General features: G+C 40.7%; 2 protein-coding genes across 2 annotated transcripts in view; one reads left to right on the plus strand and one right to left on the minus strand.

The window, feature by feature from the left end:
• Nucleotides 1–5,554, minus strand: part of pkn1a (protein kinase N1a) — a 65,302-nt gene extending 59,748 nt beyond the window's left edge. The window contains exon 1 of the mRNA XM_017699083.2: nucleotides 4,740–5,554. Within this exon, the coding sequence (XP_017554572.1) occupies nucleotides 4,740–4,760 (21 nt within the window). The 5' untranslated portion in view covers nucleotides 4,761–5,554. The remainder of the gene's footprint in view (nucleotides 1–4,739) is intronic.
• Nucleotides 5,555–8,737: 3,183 nt separating this feature from the next.
• Nucleotides 8,738–18,046, plus strand: c12h19orf67 (chromosome 12 C19orf67 homolog). Its single transcript, XM_037543116.1, has 8 exons — nucleotides 8,738–8,762; nucleotides 8,852–9,004; nucleotides 9,077–9,245; nucleotides 11,008–11,152; nucleotides 13,229–13,329; nucleotides 15,632–15,910; nucleotides 16,971–17,120; nucleotides 17,819–18,046. Exons 2-8 carry the CDS (start codon nucleotides 8,923–8,925, stop codon nucleotides 17,955–17,957), a joined length of 1,065 nt encoding a protein of 354 aa, XP_037399013.1. The 5' UTR covers nucleotides 8,738–8,762; nucleotides 8,852–8,922; the 3' UTR covers nucleotides 17,958–18,046.
• The last annotated feature ends 828 nt before the right edge of the window (nucleotides 18,047–18,874 follow it).

The following is an 18,874-nucleotide window of genomic DNA, read 5'->3' on the forward strand; positions in this document are numbered from 1 at the left end:
CACACACACACACACACTATGGCTATTTGCATGGGGTCAGTGAATGGGGCGAGGGCGTGGCAGCAGAGCAGGACATTAGGGAAATGATGAATCTGATCTAGTGCGGCACTTGCACAAAGGAGTCCATTGTGCCCAAGCATCAACCTTATGCCCTACTGATCCCCTTCAAAACTGCACTGTCAGCCAAGTACACTGCAGCCAATGAGAGCCCACCATAACGCTTCCCAACCAATAGGAACATGGGACAAATTCTGATGGCCAATTAACTTTGAGATAATGCCTGTTCAAACTGCACTAGGCCCAGCAGTGCTGGATGATGTATCGTCTGTCCCGGTATGGGCACATGAGTCACTGAGAAGACTGGATGCCTCTGCTAAAACTAAGATGTTGTCACATTCACATTCTCCTGAGAATACAAAGCGTTAAACACTTTATATTGCCATGTTTACAGCCTGTAATAACCAACTCTCCTATCATTGACTCCTGCCCATAGACGGCTGTGGAATCAATGGGAACTAAATAAGATGTGTATAAACAGTTACTTTTGATTTGTCTGTTTGTCCGCAGTATTTTATAATGAACACAGCCTTAACTTCAACCTATATTTAATAGTTGTTCGTGATAGTTAGTAATATTACATTTACCTGTTTATCATTTATTATTAAACGACATCACATTTCCCGTGTTTGCAGTAGTCATCCATAAGTATTTGTCAGCTGTTTTCACAAACAAGCTAACTGTTGAACACAGCTTTTTTTTATTAAATCAACACTGCTAATGTTTAGAAGTTTACATTGTTCATTTTTATCTGATACCAAGAAAACATGCCAAAGAAAACTTCACCATTGTGGCTACCCTAATGGCATGTTGCTTTTATTTAGCACTATTAATAATTCATTATGGCAACCATAACTAAGCCAACTTGGTCATGGCAAAGATTTGGATTTTCCCGCTTTGATTTAACATGTTATCTGAATATTTTACTTAAAACACGTTTAAATCACTTAAAAAATACAAAAAGTCTTAAATGTCACTAAAATGAACTGGCTTTTAACCAGATTCTGGAGGCATGACAACTCTGTATTAGGGGCACTAAAACTGCAAACTTGCGGACCACCCAAAGGCTTAAACATCCAGAAAATTAACACGGACAGATCAATGAACTAATCAATGAATGCACTGCACTGACAGGCAAAAAACAAACTACACCCAGTTGGGAAACTGGTAATAAGGTAAATCAGGTAATTCCATTTAACCCTTGTTAATGACTAGCTCTAGGGTCAGTCCAACTAGATGGCCCTTTTTCTGTGGTGCCATTTTGAGAGCTACAGGAAGTTAGTAAAGTGACTACTGACCATTTGGGAATAAACGGATGTTTGAATTCCACCATACGTTAAAGTCTATTGGCAACACACTAAAGCTGTACTCCATTATCTGTAATGTCCAATTGTCAGTGCTTTTTCACGGTGCTGTATGTTTGTAATACACTGCCATTTGTCACTGAACCCATGAAGCGTCTGGACTTCTGTCTCTGAGCATAACTGTTGCATGACGTCAGGAAAGAATTTATGGGAAGTGCCTGTGTACGGCCTCCCCAGGGCCTGCCTGTATCTGTGTGATCTATAGTGTGTTTGTGTGTGAAAGCAACAGGCGCAAAAAAGGAAGCACAGGCAAAGAAAGTAAGAGCGAAGGAAAGAAGATATAAAACCTTTATACTGAAGGAAATGAAAGAAAAACACTAAAAAAGTACAGGAGATGTGAATTTGGTTCATGTACATTACACAGTAATTGGAGATGGAGCTTAGTAGAGAAACAGTACACGCCTCCATTTACTGTACAATGACACCCCCTCCCCCCCCCTTTCTCTTCTTTGACCTCAGGGAGGAAGCGTCAGAGAGAGTCCACATTCTTGGTCGACTTGTTTTTGCTCAGTTTTCCCATGTGTGTTTACAAACCATGCAACGTCGCAGAAAGAGTGGGTCCACATCCAAGTACATATCTGTAGCTTGTGTTACACCAGAGATGTCCCAAAAAGCCACCGCTTAAAGCGACAGCTCAGTTTTTCTCTAAATTCAAATGCAGTCAATCAGCCTGTTAGGCTAACATAGCTAACAAGTAAATGAAACTTATGAAAACCAACAAGCATCACTGACACATACCTGAAACCTCACAAACAGACTTGATGATGTGGTTTCTGACACTGTATGACACTGTTATTTATTAAAATAGACTACAGTGCAGGAAAAATTCAGGCTTTAAGACGGCACTACATATTAGCAATGCAATTTTCACTTTTATACACGACAGGAGAGGCGTGCAAAATCATCACTACTATTGTTATCATGCTAAATTACATCACATGCTTTTCTGAGCATTTTGTGGATATTTCTGAGCATAATTAGTAGGGAACTGTAGGTCGATGCCTTTATCTGATACTTCATGTACTTATCTGACAATGTTGTAGCATAAACCTTTCTAGGATGTACTCCTACCTGGATTAGAATTACACAGAAATGCAACTCTCATTTGTAGAGAACTACAAATGGAGTAAAATGCAGAAATGTTAGTTCACTAGCCCAGTGTCACCGCAGTGTTCTGCTCCCGTTTCTGTTAAGAAACTGCCAGCGTGATTTCTCTCTGCTACATACTGCAAGGCTAGTTTTACCACATGGATTCCCTGTAATTTACTTTAGCCTTGGAATTTTAGCTTGCCTCAAAGTGACTCGCAGTAGTAGAAAAAAATTAGATAAAATGACTGAGTCAGTGTAAAACATCCTCTCTAATCTGAAGAAAAAATGAGGTATTATCAATAATCGTCATTTTTTAACTTGAAAATATTGTGCTAATTATTTCTAGATATCGCGCAGGCCTAGATAGTTGTGTATTGTGAAAAATTCTTTGTGCAGTGCGATATATTTTCCTAGGTTACGTCTCTTACCTCTACAACATAACACAGAAGCAAAGCACCATCTCCGTTACAAAACTAAGAAGCAAACTTCAGACACAAAACACACTGGATATTTTGCGGGTAAGCTTAACTTTGGATTTAGATAAAAGACACCCGAGTCCCACAAGACCACCATTCACTGATGCGCACACATACACACAAACACACACACAGACAGACAAACAAACAAACAAACAAACCAAGTAGTGTGTTTAAAGCCTTGAAAAAAACAGCCACCAGGGCATTTCCACCTTCACAGTATATCTCGCCCCTCACCCTCCTTCATTCAGTCCCTTCTGACTATCTCTAGGCTTTACAGTTGGTGTATTCCACCTTCTCTACACTCTATAAACAAAGGTTCTTTGATGGTTCTTGGCTTGGATGTATAGTTCTTGGTGAACATTTTAAATTAGTATAAAATCTGAAGGCTCTTTAAACTTTAAAAAAGGTCTTTCATGCTCACATTTCATCAAATGGTTCTTTGAGAAGGCATCCATTGAAACTTTCTTTAGGGACCCAAAAGTGATTCTTCTATTCCATCACTCCAAAGATGAGTGTAGATCATTGTTTAGAGATGGTATTTCAGCATCAATGGGGCAGCAGAAAACGCTGGATCGGATATCGGAGTGAAAAAAAGCATGAATCTGATTCAGCCCTGCACTCTTAAAGAGCTCTTCAAGGGTTCTTGAGTAAAGAAAAATGTTCTCTGTTGATCCATGAACACTCAAATAACCCTTTGCATGGTTAATGAGTCCTATGAATCACAAAACAGTTCTTCAAATTATTGGAGAATGTGTCCTGTAACAGTGGAAGAACCATGGACCATAGTTCTTCCACTGTTACAAACTTGACATTGTAACAATAGCAGAACCATTTTTGGTGCAATACAGAACCCTTTTCAAAAAGGTTCTATATAGAACACATTCTCCATTAATCTGAAGAATCATGCAAGGGTTCTCTGGGTTCTCTGTGTGTTTGTGGTTCTATATGAAAGGATTTACTTTACTAAAGAACCCTTGAAGAGCCACCTTTTTTTAGGAGTGTGTAACAAGTCTAGCCTTAAATAGCTCACATTCACATTGTGTGGTGTCATGTTGTTAGTAGTGTCAACCAAGAAATAGCTCATTTTAAAAGGAAAAATATCAGATCGGCCAGCCAATAATCAAGACTTCAACATCAATACGTTCAAATATTTTAATATATTCAAGTGGTACAGTGCCAGCTCAAGTTAAGAATGTAGTTTCTCATACTCCATATATATTTGGCTGGACCATGAGGGCCAGTTCCACATTTAGACTTGAAAATCTGTTGCATTTCATTTCATAAGGTCTGAAAAAAGCCTAGAAGTCCGTCTGGCACAAGCTGATAACGCTCAAGATAAAGAGCTGGAGGGACAACAGATCAAGTGTTGGAAGCATTAATCAGCTGCCCCAATGTGTAACACCACACATGGCCGTAGGAGGTGGCAAGGCAAACATAAATATTGGTATCTGACACACAGCAAGTGTCCATGGAGCCTCAGCAGGGCTTTTCTGAAGATTGTGTACATCACAAACACTGGCCAGTGGTTTGCTTTCATGTTAGCATGGCCATTAGGAATGGTCCTCAATAGCCACTGGGCGTTAGCATGGAATCAGCCTGCCACAGCGAGGCAGCCTGAACACAGTGGATTATGTGGCTGATGTTACTGCATGTTTCACAATTTCACAGGTGAAGGAGACCAGCCTGCAATGTTCACAGCGACATTAGCCCTGTGAACAAGTGTCAAACCACTTCAAGTGGTGTCACTCACCTGAATTGAGTCGTTCGCCATTTCTGTTTCAGGTGTTTCTGGTGAACGCAGATGGCTTGCCAGGCACTCCAAAAAGCAGCAACCGTTGTTTTTTTCCTGCTTCCCCTCCTTCCAGAGAATCAGTGGTCACTAACAAAGGGGCTGTGTACGTCCAGAGCTCTTTCTTAAAGTAAAAGATAACAGATGTTCAATAAAATCTGACGTATTTGAACTAAAGCCTTATTCACTGGTGTTCAACGTCCATCCAGTCAATGTCATGTGGGCTCAGCAACCACGTCTGTTGTCAAAAGGAAAGAGGAACAGCCGTTGAATAGCAGCTACAAGTTAAGAGTGATTTCTGAAAGAGGTTTTATATCTTCATCTGAAGATGTAAAGTCCACTTCATGCTTCTGCAAGGACGACTATTTTTAACTAAAAGCCTGAAGACATACATCCATAACGAGCCAAGTCAAACCCCGGCTAGAAGAAGCATGCTGGTCAGCCGCTTCCAAAACCCCAAACCACTGGAAATGGGCAGGGTCTGCTAGCCAAACTAGGAGAGAAGAGCCGAGCCGAGCCGAGCTGAGCTGAGCTGAGTCCTCCTCGCTTTATTCAACGCATCTCACCGAGCCGTGTCTTTCAGTCTTCGCGTGCTGAACCGGCACCGAAACCGTCCAAACCGCCGCTCGCCATCGCCCGGAGTTGTCGGTATCCGTTTAAACTGCGAATTAAACAGCGCCGTACGCCTGTTTTTTGCCGGTTGAACCGCTCGGCGTGTCTGAATAGAGACCGCGCTGCCCCAACTCACTGAGGATGGCTCGGGAGCGCGCACAGACAACAGGGCAGCGGGAGCGCGCTCCTCGCGTCACGTGACCAGCCTGAGGAAAAGGACAATAAAGCGTGATCGGTTTTGAGTTATCAATGCAAATATTGACACCTGCTGTTTAGGTAAAACCTTCATATGGAACATTTTCCATTTCAACACGTATAAAAGTAAATTAAAAAGCAATCGCATGTATTTGCACTGCCCTTTTAAAAGATCTGTGTGCACCATAGAAAACTATTAAACAGTGCTACATGACTAATATCGAAGCTATAGAAAGATTAAACAGCAATAAGAGAAATGATATTTTCTAATAGATGTTTCTGTTCAAGGGTGTGTCTACAACCATTTTGGTGTTATTTGCATCGTATCATACGCGTAAAACCAATCCAGTCATTTGTGTCCTATCTTGAGTGTCCTGTTAATTTGCTTTGTAGAGACTGATTTAGGAATCTGCATGTACTTCTAAAGCTTTAAGTTGGCCTAACAGCTCCTGTTACCCTCAGGGCAGCGGTGAAGAAAACTCTTCAAACCAATGTCCTCCAGCGAGAGCAAACCAATCAGTTCTGTCTGATGGACGATGCTTCAGTAAAGACTTAAAGGGGAACTCCTCTGATGTTTCACAAATTCTGTATCATTTAGTGGTTGAGATGTAAACAGAGTCATTCAGGGAGGTTTGATGTGCGATGGTTCATTCTAGAGAAACTTGCCAACTCAGGTTTCTTTGCAGTGGCGGTGATAAGAACCAGGGGCCACCATGTCTTCGACACAAATACAGCCATATAATTTGCAATCCAAACCACTAGTGAACCTAAACGTGTCTTCCGAGTTTTAACACGTGGCGTTGATGATGTCATGTAATACATTGATTTGTGTGATAACTTTCTGTGAGGGAGCTTTTGGAGCAGGGGTTTTAATTAAAACTCAATAAGGTCCAGTTAGAGAAAATTTGTCTAAACTGCATTATGATTCAGTGCCATACACTCTATACTGGAGCAGCCTAGTAGGTATATCTTATGTAGTCGACAACTGAAGGTCAAATCAAATAAAGTACAATTCGGTAAAATTTCAACAACATATATTGTCAGTTTTTTCTTTTTAGAGAACTTCCCTTTCACTCACTTTCTTCTCCGACTGCCGTGTCTCACCTCATCCCTCCCCTGCGTGTGAGACTCACTCGAGTCTCAGTGCTCACTGTAATACGGATTGAGTTTTTATTGATATTGATTGATATTTACAATGCATGCGATCAGTTTCTGATTATCCTGGGCCACTAATGCGGCACCACAAAGGCTAGAAAAGTTATGCCGATTAAAGCAGGCCCACCCCATTGAAATTAAATAATTGTCCATAGTTTATTGGTTATAGGTCCAGGTCTGCATAGGACGGCGTCTTGGTCCAGACTCGAACCACGGTCCTCTGTTAGTGACCTCTGTTTTAGAGACATTGAACACTGTGGACCTCTGGTTCCCATCACCACCACTGTGAATAATTCTGACTCAGTACGTTTCTCTAAAACAAAGCATTTAACACCAAAACACTCTGAATGACTTTGTTTACATCTCAACCACTTATGCAGAAATTTTGAAAAATCGCTGGAGTTTCCCTTTCATTTTCGTGAAGCGGTCAGACTGATAAAGACTAATGGATTAAATGAAATATAAATCATTTTAAAGGGTAAAATGTTAATTGTGAGATTCAGTTGTAGTCGCATTAATACACACTCCATATTTACGTTCACTCATTGCTAAATCTCTTCTGTTTGAATCAAACATCACGGACTGTTAACTGATAACCGCCAACGGCTAAATCTTGTCTGACTGGATTTGCCGGGGCTTTTGTTTTCGGTCATGATGAGCGCCACACGGCATCACACAGTGAATGATACATCTGTCTTTTATGCAAAGACTAAAAAATAAACAAATCTCCTCTGCAAATCAGTAACATTAAACTAAGTTAAACTGAAGGGGAAAACCGCTTTCCACAAACACGTCACGTGGTCACTGGCGTTTCTCCGGCTCAGTGCCGGTGGGGGTGGGGACCTCTGAGAAACGTGCTGATAGAGTAAGAACTACAGGTATCGTGTTGCTGTTTTAAGAGCCTGAATTTGACTTTGTAATCGCCAAGTTCGTATTACATTTTCCCGGTCCACCTTAAGTGATGCAGCAGCTACACGCGGCTCGTTTACTGCCCTTTTGCGGCTCCAGAGCACAATTAGCTAGCTAGCTAGATTGTTTAGGTAAGAATAAAATAATCACCCTTTCCAGTAAAACAAAGCTCTGCCGATCATTCTTACACAGTTTTAACAACAAATGGTCTTAAAAGCATTAAAAATAATGTATAACTGCTTATTCACCGACCTTTAACCCTGAAGGTTGGCGCGCAGGCTACTGGTCACCACAGCAACGCGGACACCCGGGTCCCCTAGCCAACGGTAATGAACGGGCAAAGGGAAAGATTAAAGACGAGCACCGGCCATTCAGAGACGAACGGGCCCGTCTGCATTCACACGCACTCCGGTCGGTGTCTACAAACGTTTAACCTGCAGCGAGAACATGTCAAATAGTAAAAGGTCGCTAAGCTAAGGCAGCTTCTCCTTTGTATTGTCCCGTTATGCTGCACCATTTAAGGTGGAACGGGACAATTAGAACAAGAAGTCAGGGAATTCGTGCACACTGAGACATATTTACAGCCAAGCTAGTAAAATGGGCATTAAATTTGTGGCTCCCGAGGTGGTATTCCGCTTGGAACGGAAAGTTTAAATAAGAAGCTGTCAAAAATAAGCAAACCTCGGCTTCATCCTGTTTTCCACAACGGTCTGTGAAAAACGTTTTTTGGGTTTTTTTTTTTTTTTGGTTTTCGTTCCTTGTACGTTTCTAAGAATTGTTTATTCCAACACAAATCATGAATAAAATAAAGAGGTGCAATGCAGGGCGGATCAAAAGCGGTTTTGTGAGCAGAGTCGGCGCTGTTTAAAGCAGGCAACTGAACCACTGAGACTCTACTGCTTTACACCAGCCTCGGCCAATACGACGAAAAAACACCGATTCGACAGAAACGAAGAGTCGACTCCAAACATTTCGGCTCTGCCCAAGAGTCGACTCCGAGAGAGGCTGGGATCGAGGAATCGATTCTTTTGTGATCGACTTCACATCACCCGTGCAGATACCGACCTTGCTGCTTTGAACTGATTAAGATACATTAAAACTTGGATTACTTAAGTATGCCTTAATAGTACCACTTAAGTTAGACGGACCCCGGCGGAATCACAGTGTTTGCTATTTAACATTATTTTCATTTGTGTGTGCAGCTAACCGGCTAACGCTAATCGCGAGTTACGGCTAACGTAACCTTAGTAACCGCTATTTTCGGAGCGCAGGGATGACGGACGTCGAGGCAGTTTACGAGGAACTGATACCTGAAAGCAGCGAGAATAATCCCGAACCATCACATACAGGAGCCGGTGAGTTAGACTGAAAAATAAAGTGTCACTAATTGTCTCCAAAATCCTCGTCTTTTCAATTAAACCCCTGCTCTGCGCCTGTGGTTGTAGATGGCGATACAGCGGCGCCATCTGCCGGCGAAGACGCGCACTGCGCCCCATCCTGTTTGAAAATGATGGATGAAAAGCTGCATCCCATAGAAGAGCAACTCCAGTATCTCTTAAACAAAGCAGATGAGTTTCAGACACAACTCATTAATAGGTGCAGGGAAAATCATCTTCATGCTATTACGTTTCTTTTAAAGTGCTCTGATTCTAGTGCTGGGTGGTATTGCTAAAATTTAGTATCACTGTTTTCCAAATATCATACTGTGCCAAAGGTCTAGGCCCCTGAGGAAAACTAAATTAAAAACCTCTTTATCTGCGCAGTAAACATTTATTTGCTCGGAAAAACACAGATTTTAGAATAAGTGCAAATCCATCCAGTTACTAGGAATGTGATTCTTATACCGATTCTGACCAGGGGTGTAGACATCTGGAATCAAACTTTGGTTTGCAAACTAGCTCATAAGATATTTTCTACTTTTTTCAAAACAGTAAATTATTTTTACTTTTGTTACTGTATTTGTGTTGACTTGCATCTAATCCAGTGATAGGGTGTTTTTACACGTAAAAGCATGCATTGCACGATGTTTAGGTGCCTATAATATCATGGCATCAAGCCATATATAAGGTAGCATTAATAAAGTTGTACTAACTTACTGTTTATTCAGTTTTTGTGCTTTTTTTGATCTGTTTTTCCAAAACAGTTGAACTGTCAGCTCTAGCATAATTAGAGTATAATGCAAGTAGAATTTTTTTTAAAAATTGTGTAATATGTCATAAATATAACTGTCATTATTGGTCAAATAGAGCACTAAAAGTGTCAGCTTAGTAAACACAAACACAGCAGACTATAATACAAAATATGTCTGCTATTGATCCGTCTCTGTTCCAGATCTCAACACTTCTTTTAAAACCACAGTGATTATATACAGGGTGGGCCATTTATATGGATACACCCAAATAAAGTGGGAATGGTTGGTGATATTAACTTCCTGTTTGTGGCACATTAGTTTATGGGAGGGGGGAAACTTTTCAAGATGGGTGGTGACCATTTTGAAGTTGGCCATTTTGGATCCAACTTTAGTTTTTTCAGTGGGAAGAGGGTCGTGTGACACATCAAACTTACTGAGAATTTCACAAGAAAAACAACGGTGTGTGACCTTGGGGGCCATTCAATTGGCCCACGACGACCAATCCACTTTCCAGGAAACTGTTCATCTAGGAATGCTCGGACCTGACACCCATAATGTGGTGGTGCACCATCTTGCTGGAAAAACTCAGGGAACGTGCCAGCTTCCAAAGTGGATTTGGTCATCGTGGGCCAGTTGAATGGCCCCCAAGGTCTCCCGATCTAACCCCCTTAGACTTTTATCTTTGGGGTCATCTGAAGGCAATTGTCTATGCTGTGAAGATACGAGATGTGCAGCACCTGAAACTACGGATACTGGAAGCCTGTGCTAGCATTTCTTCTGCGGTGTTGCCCTCAGTGTGTGAAGAGTGGAAGAAGAGGCTGCGCTGACAATCCAACACAATGGGCAGCACTTTGAACACATTTTATAAGTGGTCAGAAACTTGTAAATAACTCATGAAAGAATTACGTTAAAACCAGCACACCGTTGTTTTTCTTGTGAAATTCTCAGTAAGTCTGACGTGTCACACGACCCTCTTCCCATTGAAAAAACTAAAGTTGGATCCAAAATTGCCGACTTCCAAATGGCCGCCATGGTCACCACCCATCTTGAAAAGTTTCCCCCCTCCCAAATACTAATGTGCCACAAACAGGAAGTTAATATCACCAGCCATTCCCACTTTATTTGGGTGTATCCATATAAATGGCCCACCCTGTATAAAAACATTATGGATAAATATTTTAAATCATCATGGCCAACCAAAATGAACCCTTTGCATGGGTTTTGTAGTGGAGACCGGCTCCAGAGTGAGGGTTTTGCTCGTGTGGTGCCAACGTTTCTGCATACCTGTCAGCCATATTTCACCTACCTGGAGTCCACAGCCCGCAATTCCTCACCTGACCGGACTCCACTGCCAACGTACATTCACACTCGGGTAAGAACCTTTTAGGGGTTTGTCTGTACAGATTCTATGACCCAGTATGTAATGTGGTTCTTGCCTGTGCATTTTTAATACAGTAGCAATAAAAAATCCAGTTGTCCCAACAAGACATCAGCATCTGATAAATACATAATTAACAGAAAGAAGTACGTCTTAGAAGACAAACTGGCAAATGGTTTTGAGTAAAAAATAGGAAAATAGAAACAACATCAAAGAGGCTGCTGTGTTCTGAGAACAGCAGACTGACCACCCCAGAGTCAAGACCTCAGCATCACTGAAGGTGTTTGGGATTAGATGAACCATAAGAAGCAGAAAATGCAACCAACTTCTAAGCCTTACCTTTTGGAGGTGTGGAAAAATGTCTCTGCAGGTTTCTTTGAAAAACTGAAACAAGTCTCCTGAAAAGAACAGAAGCTGTGATAAATTCAAAGTGTGGACACACTAAACACTGCAAAATTATATTCATTTCTTGAGAGTTTTTGTAATTTTCTGTCAGATATAGGTTTTCTTTTTTCCTGCTGCTAAAATTATTATGTTGTGTTTAATGGCCGTTTGACTAGAAATCAAATAAATTAATGGTGGTCTCTGACTTCTGTACAATACCATAAATGATGAAGATTTTATAGCAGTATATTTAATTGTATTCAATTCACAGTCTGCATTGTTTTGGAAAAAATGAATGTTAATATGCAGACTGTAAAACCTATAGAACTTATACTCAGTTGATTCACCTGAGATGAACCACACAGTACACTGTACAGCAGGCTGGCAAGCTGTTGATGTACACTGGCTGTGAAGTTTGGGGAAACCTTGCTTTCCTTTGGAACATTCTCAGTAATCTTTGATTTTTTTCAAGGTTTGATTTTGAGTGTCACTTCAGTTACCAAACGCTTTGTTATACACCAAATGCCAAGCAAAGTGAAAAGCTCAAATAAAAACAGTATGAGAACAAAAGAAGGAAATGAAAGATGAATTTTAAAAGAAACAAAGCCTCGAGTGGTGATCACCCACACTGCTCCTGGAGATCTTCTTTCCTGTGGAGTCTAGTTCCAGCCACATCTGCTACACCTTCTCCAGCTAATGAACTTCTTCAGAAGTCATCAACTGGCTGTATGATGCATTAGTGTTAGATAAGCGGGGCAGTATGTTAGATTCAGGTTGGAACTAAACTCTGCATGAGAGTAGATCTCCAGGACCAGGGTTGGTGACCACTACTCTAGACAGAAAGTGTCAAAGTCATAGGAAAAAGATGTCTTGAGTCTGACCCTAAAGATTGGACTGTATCTGAGATCTTCTGGCTGTTGATTCCAGCTTTGGATGGTATTCAAACTGAGTGCTGGATCACCATGCTTGGTTCTGAGTGATCTGTGAAGGCTTTTAGTTTTTTTTCTTTGAGAAGATCAGATATGTATTTTGGTCCTAAGCTATTGAGTTATTGTTAGATAAGTAGCAAAACTTTAAAAATCAGTTCTGTAACTAACTGGCCATCTGTGTAGGAATCCCAATACTGGGCTAGAATGCTCAGTTCTGTTTTTTCCAAATAAATAAATAATGAATGTTTTGTTCAAATTAAAATAGCAGATTTTTGCCATAATAATGATAATCACAGCAAGGGAATAAAATTTAGGAGGTTTGGCAGTAAACCTGGTTAGTCTCTAATATATTCAGTTACTGTAAATCTACAGAGAAAACAAAACTCATTGGTATTGAAAACATTTTGCATTTTGTGGCTCAGATGCGACTCAGATATTGCTCATGTTTCCAATGCTACATCAATGTTTCCACCCATAACTGAGAAGATGAAATTAATAGCGCTTTACGGACAGGAATGCTGCTTTAGACAATCGAATAGCAGTGCCAAATTAACAGCAGGGGGGAAGTTCAAGGCTGTGTAATTCCCAGTTTAGATTTATTTACATTTTATCCAGTAGTCTTATTTACAAGACCAATGGCTGAACTGCTTTGTGTCTGAGATATTTTATGAGCACAGTTCCAGACTGAGCTTGCATTTCTGTGTGTTTGAGGCAAATACACCCAGATTCATCATCTCTTATGTGTCACTTGCTGCAGCTGTTGCAGTTCTCTGAGCAGCTGTGCAGTCGGCTGGAGCAGCTGCTGATAATGTACGCTTCCTTCGGCTACCTCTGTCTGGAGGAGGAGAACCCGCTGTGGTAAGAGCTGATGTCCCGTCTGGTTCGCTTTTGTATGCTATCAAAAAAAAGAACAGGTGATTACACAGCTTGAACACCATTTAGCTTCTCTTTAAAAACTGCAAACACTTTGAAGGTAAGTTTACTGTGAGTCATTAAAACTTACTTACATGGGCCATATATTACGTTTCTTGTATTGTATGTTTCCCACTTGTATTTGTTGTCTGCTTATAATGTTTGTGTAGTTGTGACATCAAAACAGGCTGCTTTTGAGCTTAGTCCATATATGGACTAAGCAAAGTCACCTTTTACCTTTTGGGAGTATTTCACAAAGCAGGATTTTTGAGTTAGCCAGATAACATGAGCTTAAAGTTGAGGACTGTCCAACAGGAATGTCCCTCAGCTCTTTCCTTGTTGGGCACACATGTCTGTAGGCTTATCTGGCTAAACTGAAAAGTCTTGCTCTATTAAACAGCTACATAGTCTTTGTGGCGTCTTTAATAAACAAACACAACCACACAAGTGCATTCATTTTATGCTATTTTGGATCTGGGACTTTGGAAGATGTGCTATAGAAAGCTGGAACTGGAGACCTTCAAAAATCCAGACAGTTTTAATAAGGAACTCTCACCTTAGCTATTGCCTAATGCTCATGCATACTCAACCCACATATTGTGGAAATGCAGTGTTGTAAAAGGATATTTATCAAATTTGTGAGTACCTTTAATAATATTTATGTACATCCCAATCACTAATACCTGTGTGATGAGCTACACTATATTTTTCTAAAAGTATTCACTCGTCCATCCAAATCATTGCGTTTAGGTGTTCCAATCATTTCCATGCCCACACGTGTATAAAACCAAGCACCTAGGCCTGCAGAATGCCTCTACAACCATTTGTGAGTCAATGGTTACAGACCTCCAAACTTGTGGCCTTCAGATTAGCTCAAGAACAGCATAGAGAGCTTCATGGAATGGGTTTCCATGGCTGAACAGCTGCATCCAAGCCTTACATCACCAAGTGCAATGCAAAGCATCGAATGCAGCGGTGTAAAGTGCCTTCACTGGACTCTAGAGCAGTGGAGACGTGTTCTCTGGAGTGACGAATCAAGCTTCTCCATCTGGCAATCCAATGGATGAATGGGTTTCATGCTCCCAACTTGTGGGAACAGTTCAGGGACGGCCATTTCCTGTTCCAACATGATTGCGCACCAGTGCACAAACAAAGGTCCATAAAGACATGGATGAGCGAGTTTGGTGTGGTAGATCTTGAGTGACCTGCACAGAGTCCTGACCTCAACCTGATACCCACCACAGACCCCCAGGAGACCGTGAGCCAGGCCTTCTCATTCAACATCAGTGCCTGATCTCACAAATACGCTTCTGGAAGAACGGTGAATCCCTTAAACACACTCCTAAACCTTGTGGAAAACCTTCCCAGAAGAGTTGAAGTTGTTATAGCTGCAAATGGTGGGCTGACACCAAATTAAACCCTATGGATTAAGAATGGGATCTCACTCGATTTCATACGCGTGTGAAGACGGACGAGTGGATACTTTTGGCAATATAGTGTATTTTTTTAATGTACGTAAATGTGGTCTTTGGATGTTGCATTTTGTACTGTATACTCTTTGGCCTCTAGGACCACCTGCCCATCTACACTCATGGAGCATTTTATCAGCTCTGCTTACCATATAGGTACACTCTGAGTTTCTACAATTACAGATTGTAGCCCCTCTTTACTCTGTTCTTCTATAGTCAGGACATCCACGGGACCACCACAGAGCAGGTATTGTTTGATTGGTGGGTCATTCTCAGCACTGCAGTGACACTGACATGCTGGTGGTGTGTTAGTATATGTTGCGCCAGTAGGAGTGGATCAGACACAGCAGTGCTAATGGAGGTTTTAAACACTCACTGTCCGCTCTGTTTGACACACCTGCCTCATTGGTCCACCTGATCCACTCTGTTCAGCACAAACTTATTCTAACATGTCAGTGTCATTGCAGTGTTGAGAATGATCTGCCATTCAAACAGAAGGCAGATAATTCTGTGGGGGTCTTGACCATTGATAAATGGGGTAAAGTGGGGTTAACAAATTATGCACAGAAACAGATTCATCTGTAATTATAAAGCTTTAATTACAGGTGGGTGGACCTGATAAAATCAACAATACATGCAAACCATCAAGCTCAACTATGTTAATTTGAAGTCTTTTTAGTACCTTAAAGACTGATTAAATGGAAGGTGGTGGCTAATTACTTAATATATGGGCCTTTCTAACCTTCATCTAGCTTTCTCTCTCTCTCTCTCTCTTTCAGTATCTCTCATTTCTGCATTGGTCAGTGTCAGGTAGATAACATCAGGCTGTCAATCTTCCGTTATTGCCTCCCTTCCCCGTTCCTGACCTCAACTGACAGTGGCCTGTACAAGCGCATGCGCTGGAACGTGGAGCGAGTAAGAGAGACAGAGGGAGGAGAAGGAAGACAAGAAGAAAAGAAGGAAAGGGGGATGGAAGGAACACAAGTAGCAGAGGGTGCAGAAAAAGAGGAAAAGAAAGCGGAAAGGCTGGAAGGAGAGCAAGACAGCACTACAGAGTAGTGAGTGAGGCTGAGAAAGAATGGAATTGTTTCCTGGTTGATTCTCAGAGAATTTTACTTGCATCTTTCCATGCAGTGAGGCAGGAAGTAGTGTGTTGCAGGCCTAGGTAGTCAATGGCAGTGTCTCAGGTTACTGTTACAGTGCACTTCATTACCCATCTCAGACGGGGGCTGTTTTGCACACCAGGCTTTTAATGATGCCACATGTACCTAAAATATTGTACATTCTACAAGAACTAAAGGGATAACTGAACCACTTTTTCTGATGCTTGTAAAGTAAAATGGTGACAAATGCATTCACCTTTGTTGTGTCAGATGTAGTTCTGCTTGAAGAAACAAATACATTTAGTCTGACCTGCATCTCTAGTGCAGACAAAACCCTCATGAAGTGGCCATTCATAGCATATTGTTTGCTCTTAAATGATCATTCTTATTCTGAGGTTTGTTGTGAGTATAGATGTACAAGCACAGTGAGTTTTTTAAAATATAGAGCACTATATTTCAAAAAGTATCCAGACACTCCTTCTAGAGAATTCAGCTACTTTAAGTTGCACCAATAGCTGACCTACTATACTGTGTAATCTCCATAGAAAAGCATTGCCAGTAGAATGGGACACTGAGTGGAGCAGCTGCACATGACCATAAGTTCATGCCAAGTGTCAGTTAAAGGCGTAAAAGCCCCCCAGCACTGAGCCGTAGAGTAGTGGAACTGCAGTGATGGAGCTCCATCCATGAGTTGGAGTTGAGTTTGTGATTAAGAATTCATCATACATCAGTATCTGACCTCACTAATGTTCTTGTGGCTGAATGCAATCAAATCCTCACAGCATTGTTCCAACATCTATTGTAAAGCCTTCTCAGAACAGCAGAGGCTGTTACTGTAGCAAAAGGAGGGGAAACTCTATTAATACTCTTGACTTCAGAAGAATGAGTAGGTGCCTACAGACTTCTGAACATAGTGTAGATTCAGTTGTCATATTTAATGAAACATGATATTTATATTTCATAGTACACATTTGTGCTCCCAGAGGACGAAGTTAATTATGCTGTAATCCTGTAGTTATTTCCTGTGCTGCGAGGATGTTCCTGTGCTGGAGGGAGGAGATGCAGTAAGAGAAATGAGAGCAGAGGACAGAGCAGTAACGATGTGGTCTATAGGGCAATGGGTGCAGACATATCCTGATCCAGAAACTGAGGACATCTATGAGTGGTAACAGACTCAAACACAAACCCATCTCATCATTAACACAAGGAGGGGATTCATGACCGTTTCAAACTAATGATGAAACTGTTTCCTTACAATGGATCACTTGTGCAAATCCAAAATCATGAGGTTTGGCTATCTTAGATAGTCTTTTGCACAATGTGGAAGATCTTTGGCTTGTAGTGATCTCTAAACTTCTTTTACAGTCAGGCTTCTTAGGCTGAGTTTGAAATGACTTCCTGGTCCCTCTACTTTGTGCTACATCTCACTAGAAACAAGGGTTGTAAATGTCTGAACTCCGTTTGATTTAATTATGTTTCTTTAGGGAACATGCCAGTGCATCATGAAATTTCAGTGTTCACTCTAATTCGATTTAGTCAGAATATTGTGCTAGAAGAACAAAAATACTAGATACATTTAAATGAATGAACTATTTAGAAAGAAATGGAATAAAAGTAAAAAAAAAGTTTTAGCCAAAAAAAAAAAAAGTTCGTTTTATTGGGCTTCGTTCTAAAAAATTAAAACTGATAACAGTACAAAATCAACAAGAATGAACAGCCTTTAGTTGGAGTGACATGGAAAAAAATGTCACAATTGACTGTACTAATGCATTATTAGACTTGGGCTCATCCTGTGACAAACTACACCTTAATGTGCACCTGGTTCTACATAGGACATTTGATGCTTGTGTGTTTGCACTGTAGGGTTTTGTGCACGGTTCCTCAAGGTCAGTACAGGGAGCTACTGTGTCTGGGTGAGGAAGAACCTTCATCCTGCATTGCCACAGACTGCCTGCTGGAGCTGCTGTTGTCTCAGACAAGCAGCAATGCTAGAACAACTTAAGAGACTGATGTAGTGCTCTTCGGCCAGTACAGTTACATCATTTTCTCTCGTTTATAACGTTCGTTTACTTCTGTTTGTGTTATCCTTCAGTAGTGGCATAGATTTTATACAGGTGTTTTTTCCTTACTGTTTGGTTTTGGTCTATGTTTCGCTTAGGCAGTACTTGTTCTATGTACATTATTGTTTTAAAAAAGGTCACAGTTGAAATGTGAAAAAAAAAAAAAAGTAATAAAAGCCAAAAGGTCATACAGAAATCATTTTATTTCTCATTGTTGAACCAAAGATAACAGACCAGTAGTAATACCTCAAGTCTGCAAACCTTTTTCCTGATCAAAATGAGCTGCCATGGTCTGATGCCCACTTCTACAAATGGAACCAAATACAAAAATAATACGTCCCTTCATTCTAAAATAAATTACAAAAATATACATACATGGTCAGATGTACATAACTAAATTACGTTTTCCTTCATTGTGCATATTCAGTTTGAGCTCATCACAGAGTTGATGTATGGTAAAAGGACAGGCCTTTAAATCAGTTTTGATTTCTCCTTTAAGTTGCATTATTTACAGTGAACCAATAAACATGAATAGCTCTTATGCTTTACATACAATATAGTATGCAAGCCTGATGACAGTCATACTATGAAAATGATATTCCAAGAACAGTTAAGATAACAGCAAGACAGTGTTGGTCTGAATATACCTGGAATTGTGTTCCTCCCTGATTGTAGTGTACAATGACGAACCTTTTATTTTCTACATAAAAAGTCTTTCAGATTGAAAAGAATGTCTAAAATACCTAAAAAGCCTGAAAAAAAGTATATATTCTGCAAATTAAATAATCTACTTATGTGCATCTACATACCAGTTATGAAAAGTAATCTTGCTACAATGCACATTAAAGGACTAACATTT

The sequence above is a fragment of the Pygocentrus nattereri genome, chromosome 12 (genome assembly GCF_015220715.1).
Source record: "Pygocentrus nattereri isolate fPygNat1 chromosome 12, fPygNat1.pri, whole genome shotgun sequence".
Lineage (NCBI taxonomy): Eukaryota > Metazoa > Chordata > Actinopteri > Characiformes > Serrasalmidae > Pygocentrus > Pygocentrus nattereri.

Excerpts from the sequence above, each read along its gene's own strand:
- c12h19orf67 (XM_037543116.1), top strand. The coding sequence starts at position 8,923 with ATGACGGACGTCGAGGCAGTTTACGAGGAACTGATACCTGAAAGCAGC. Across the intron at positions 9,246-11,007 it reads CAGACACAACTCATTAATAG|TGGAGACCGGCTCCAGAGTG; the intron begins GTGCAGGGAAAA and ends TGGGTTTTGTAG. Across the intron at positions 11,153-13,228 it reads CAACGTACATTCACACTCGG|CTGTTGCAGTTCTCTGAGCA; the intron begins GTAAGAACCTTT and ends CACTTGCTGCAG.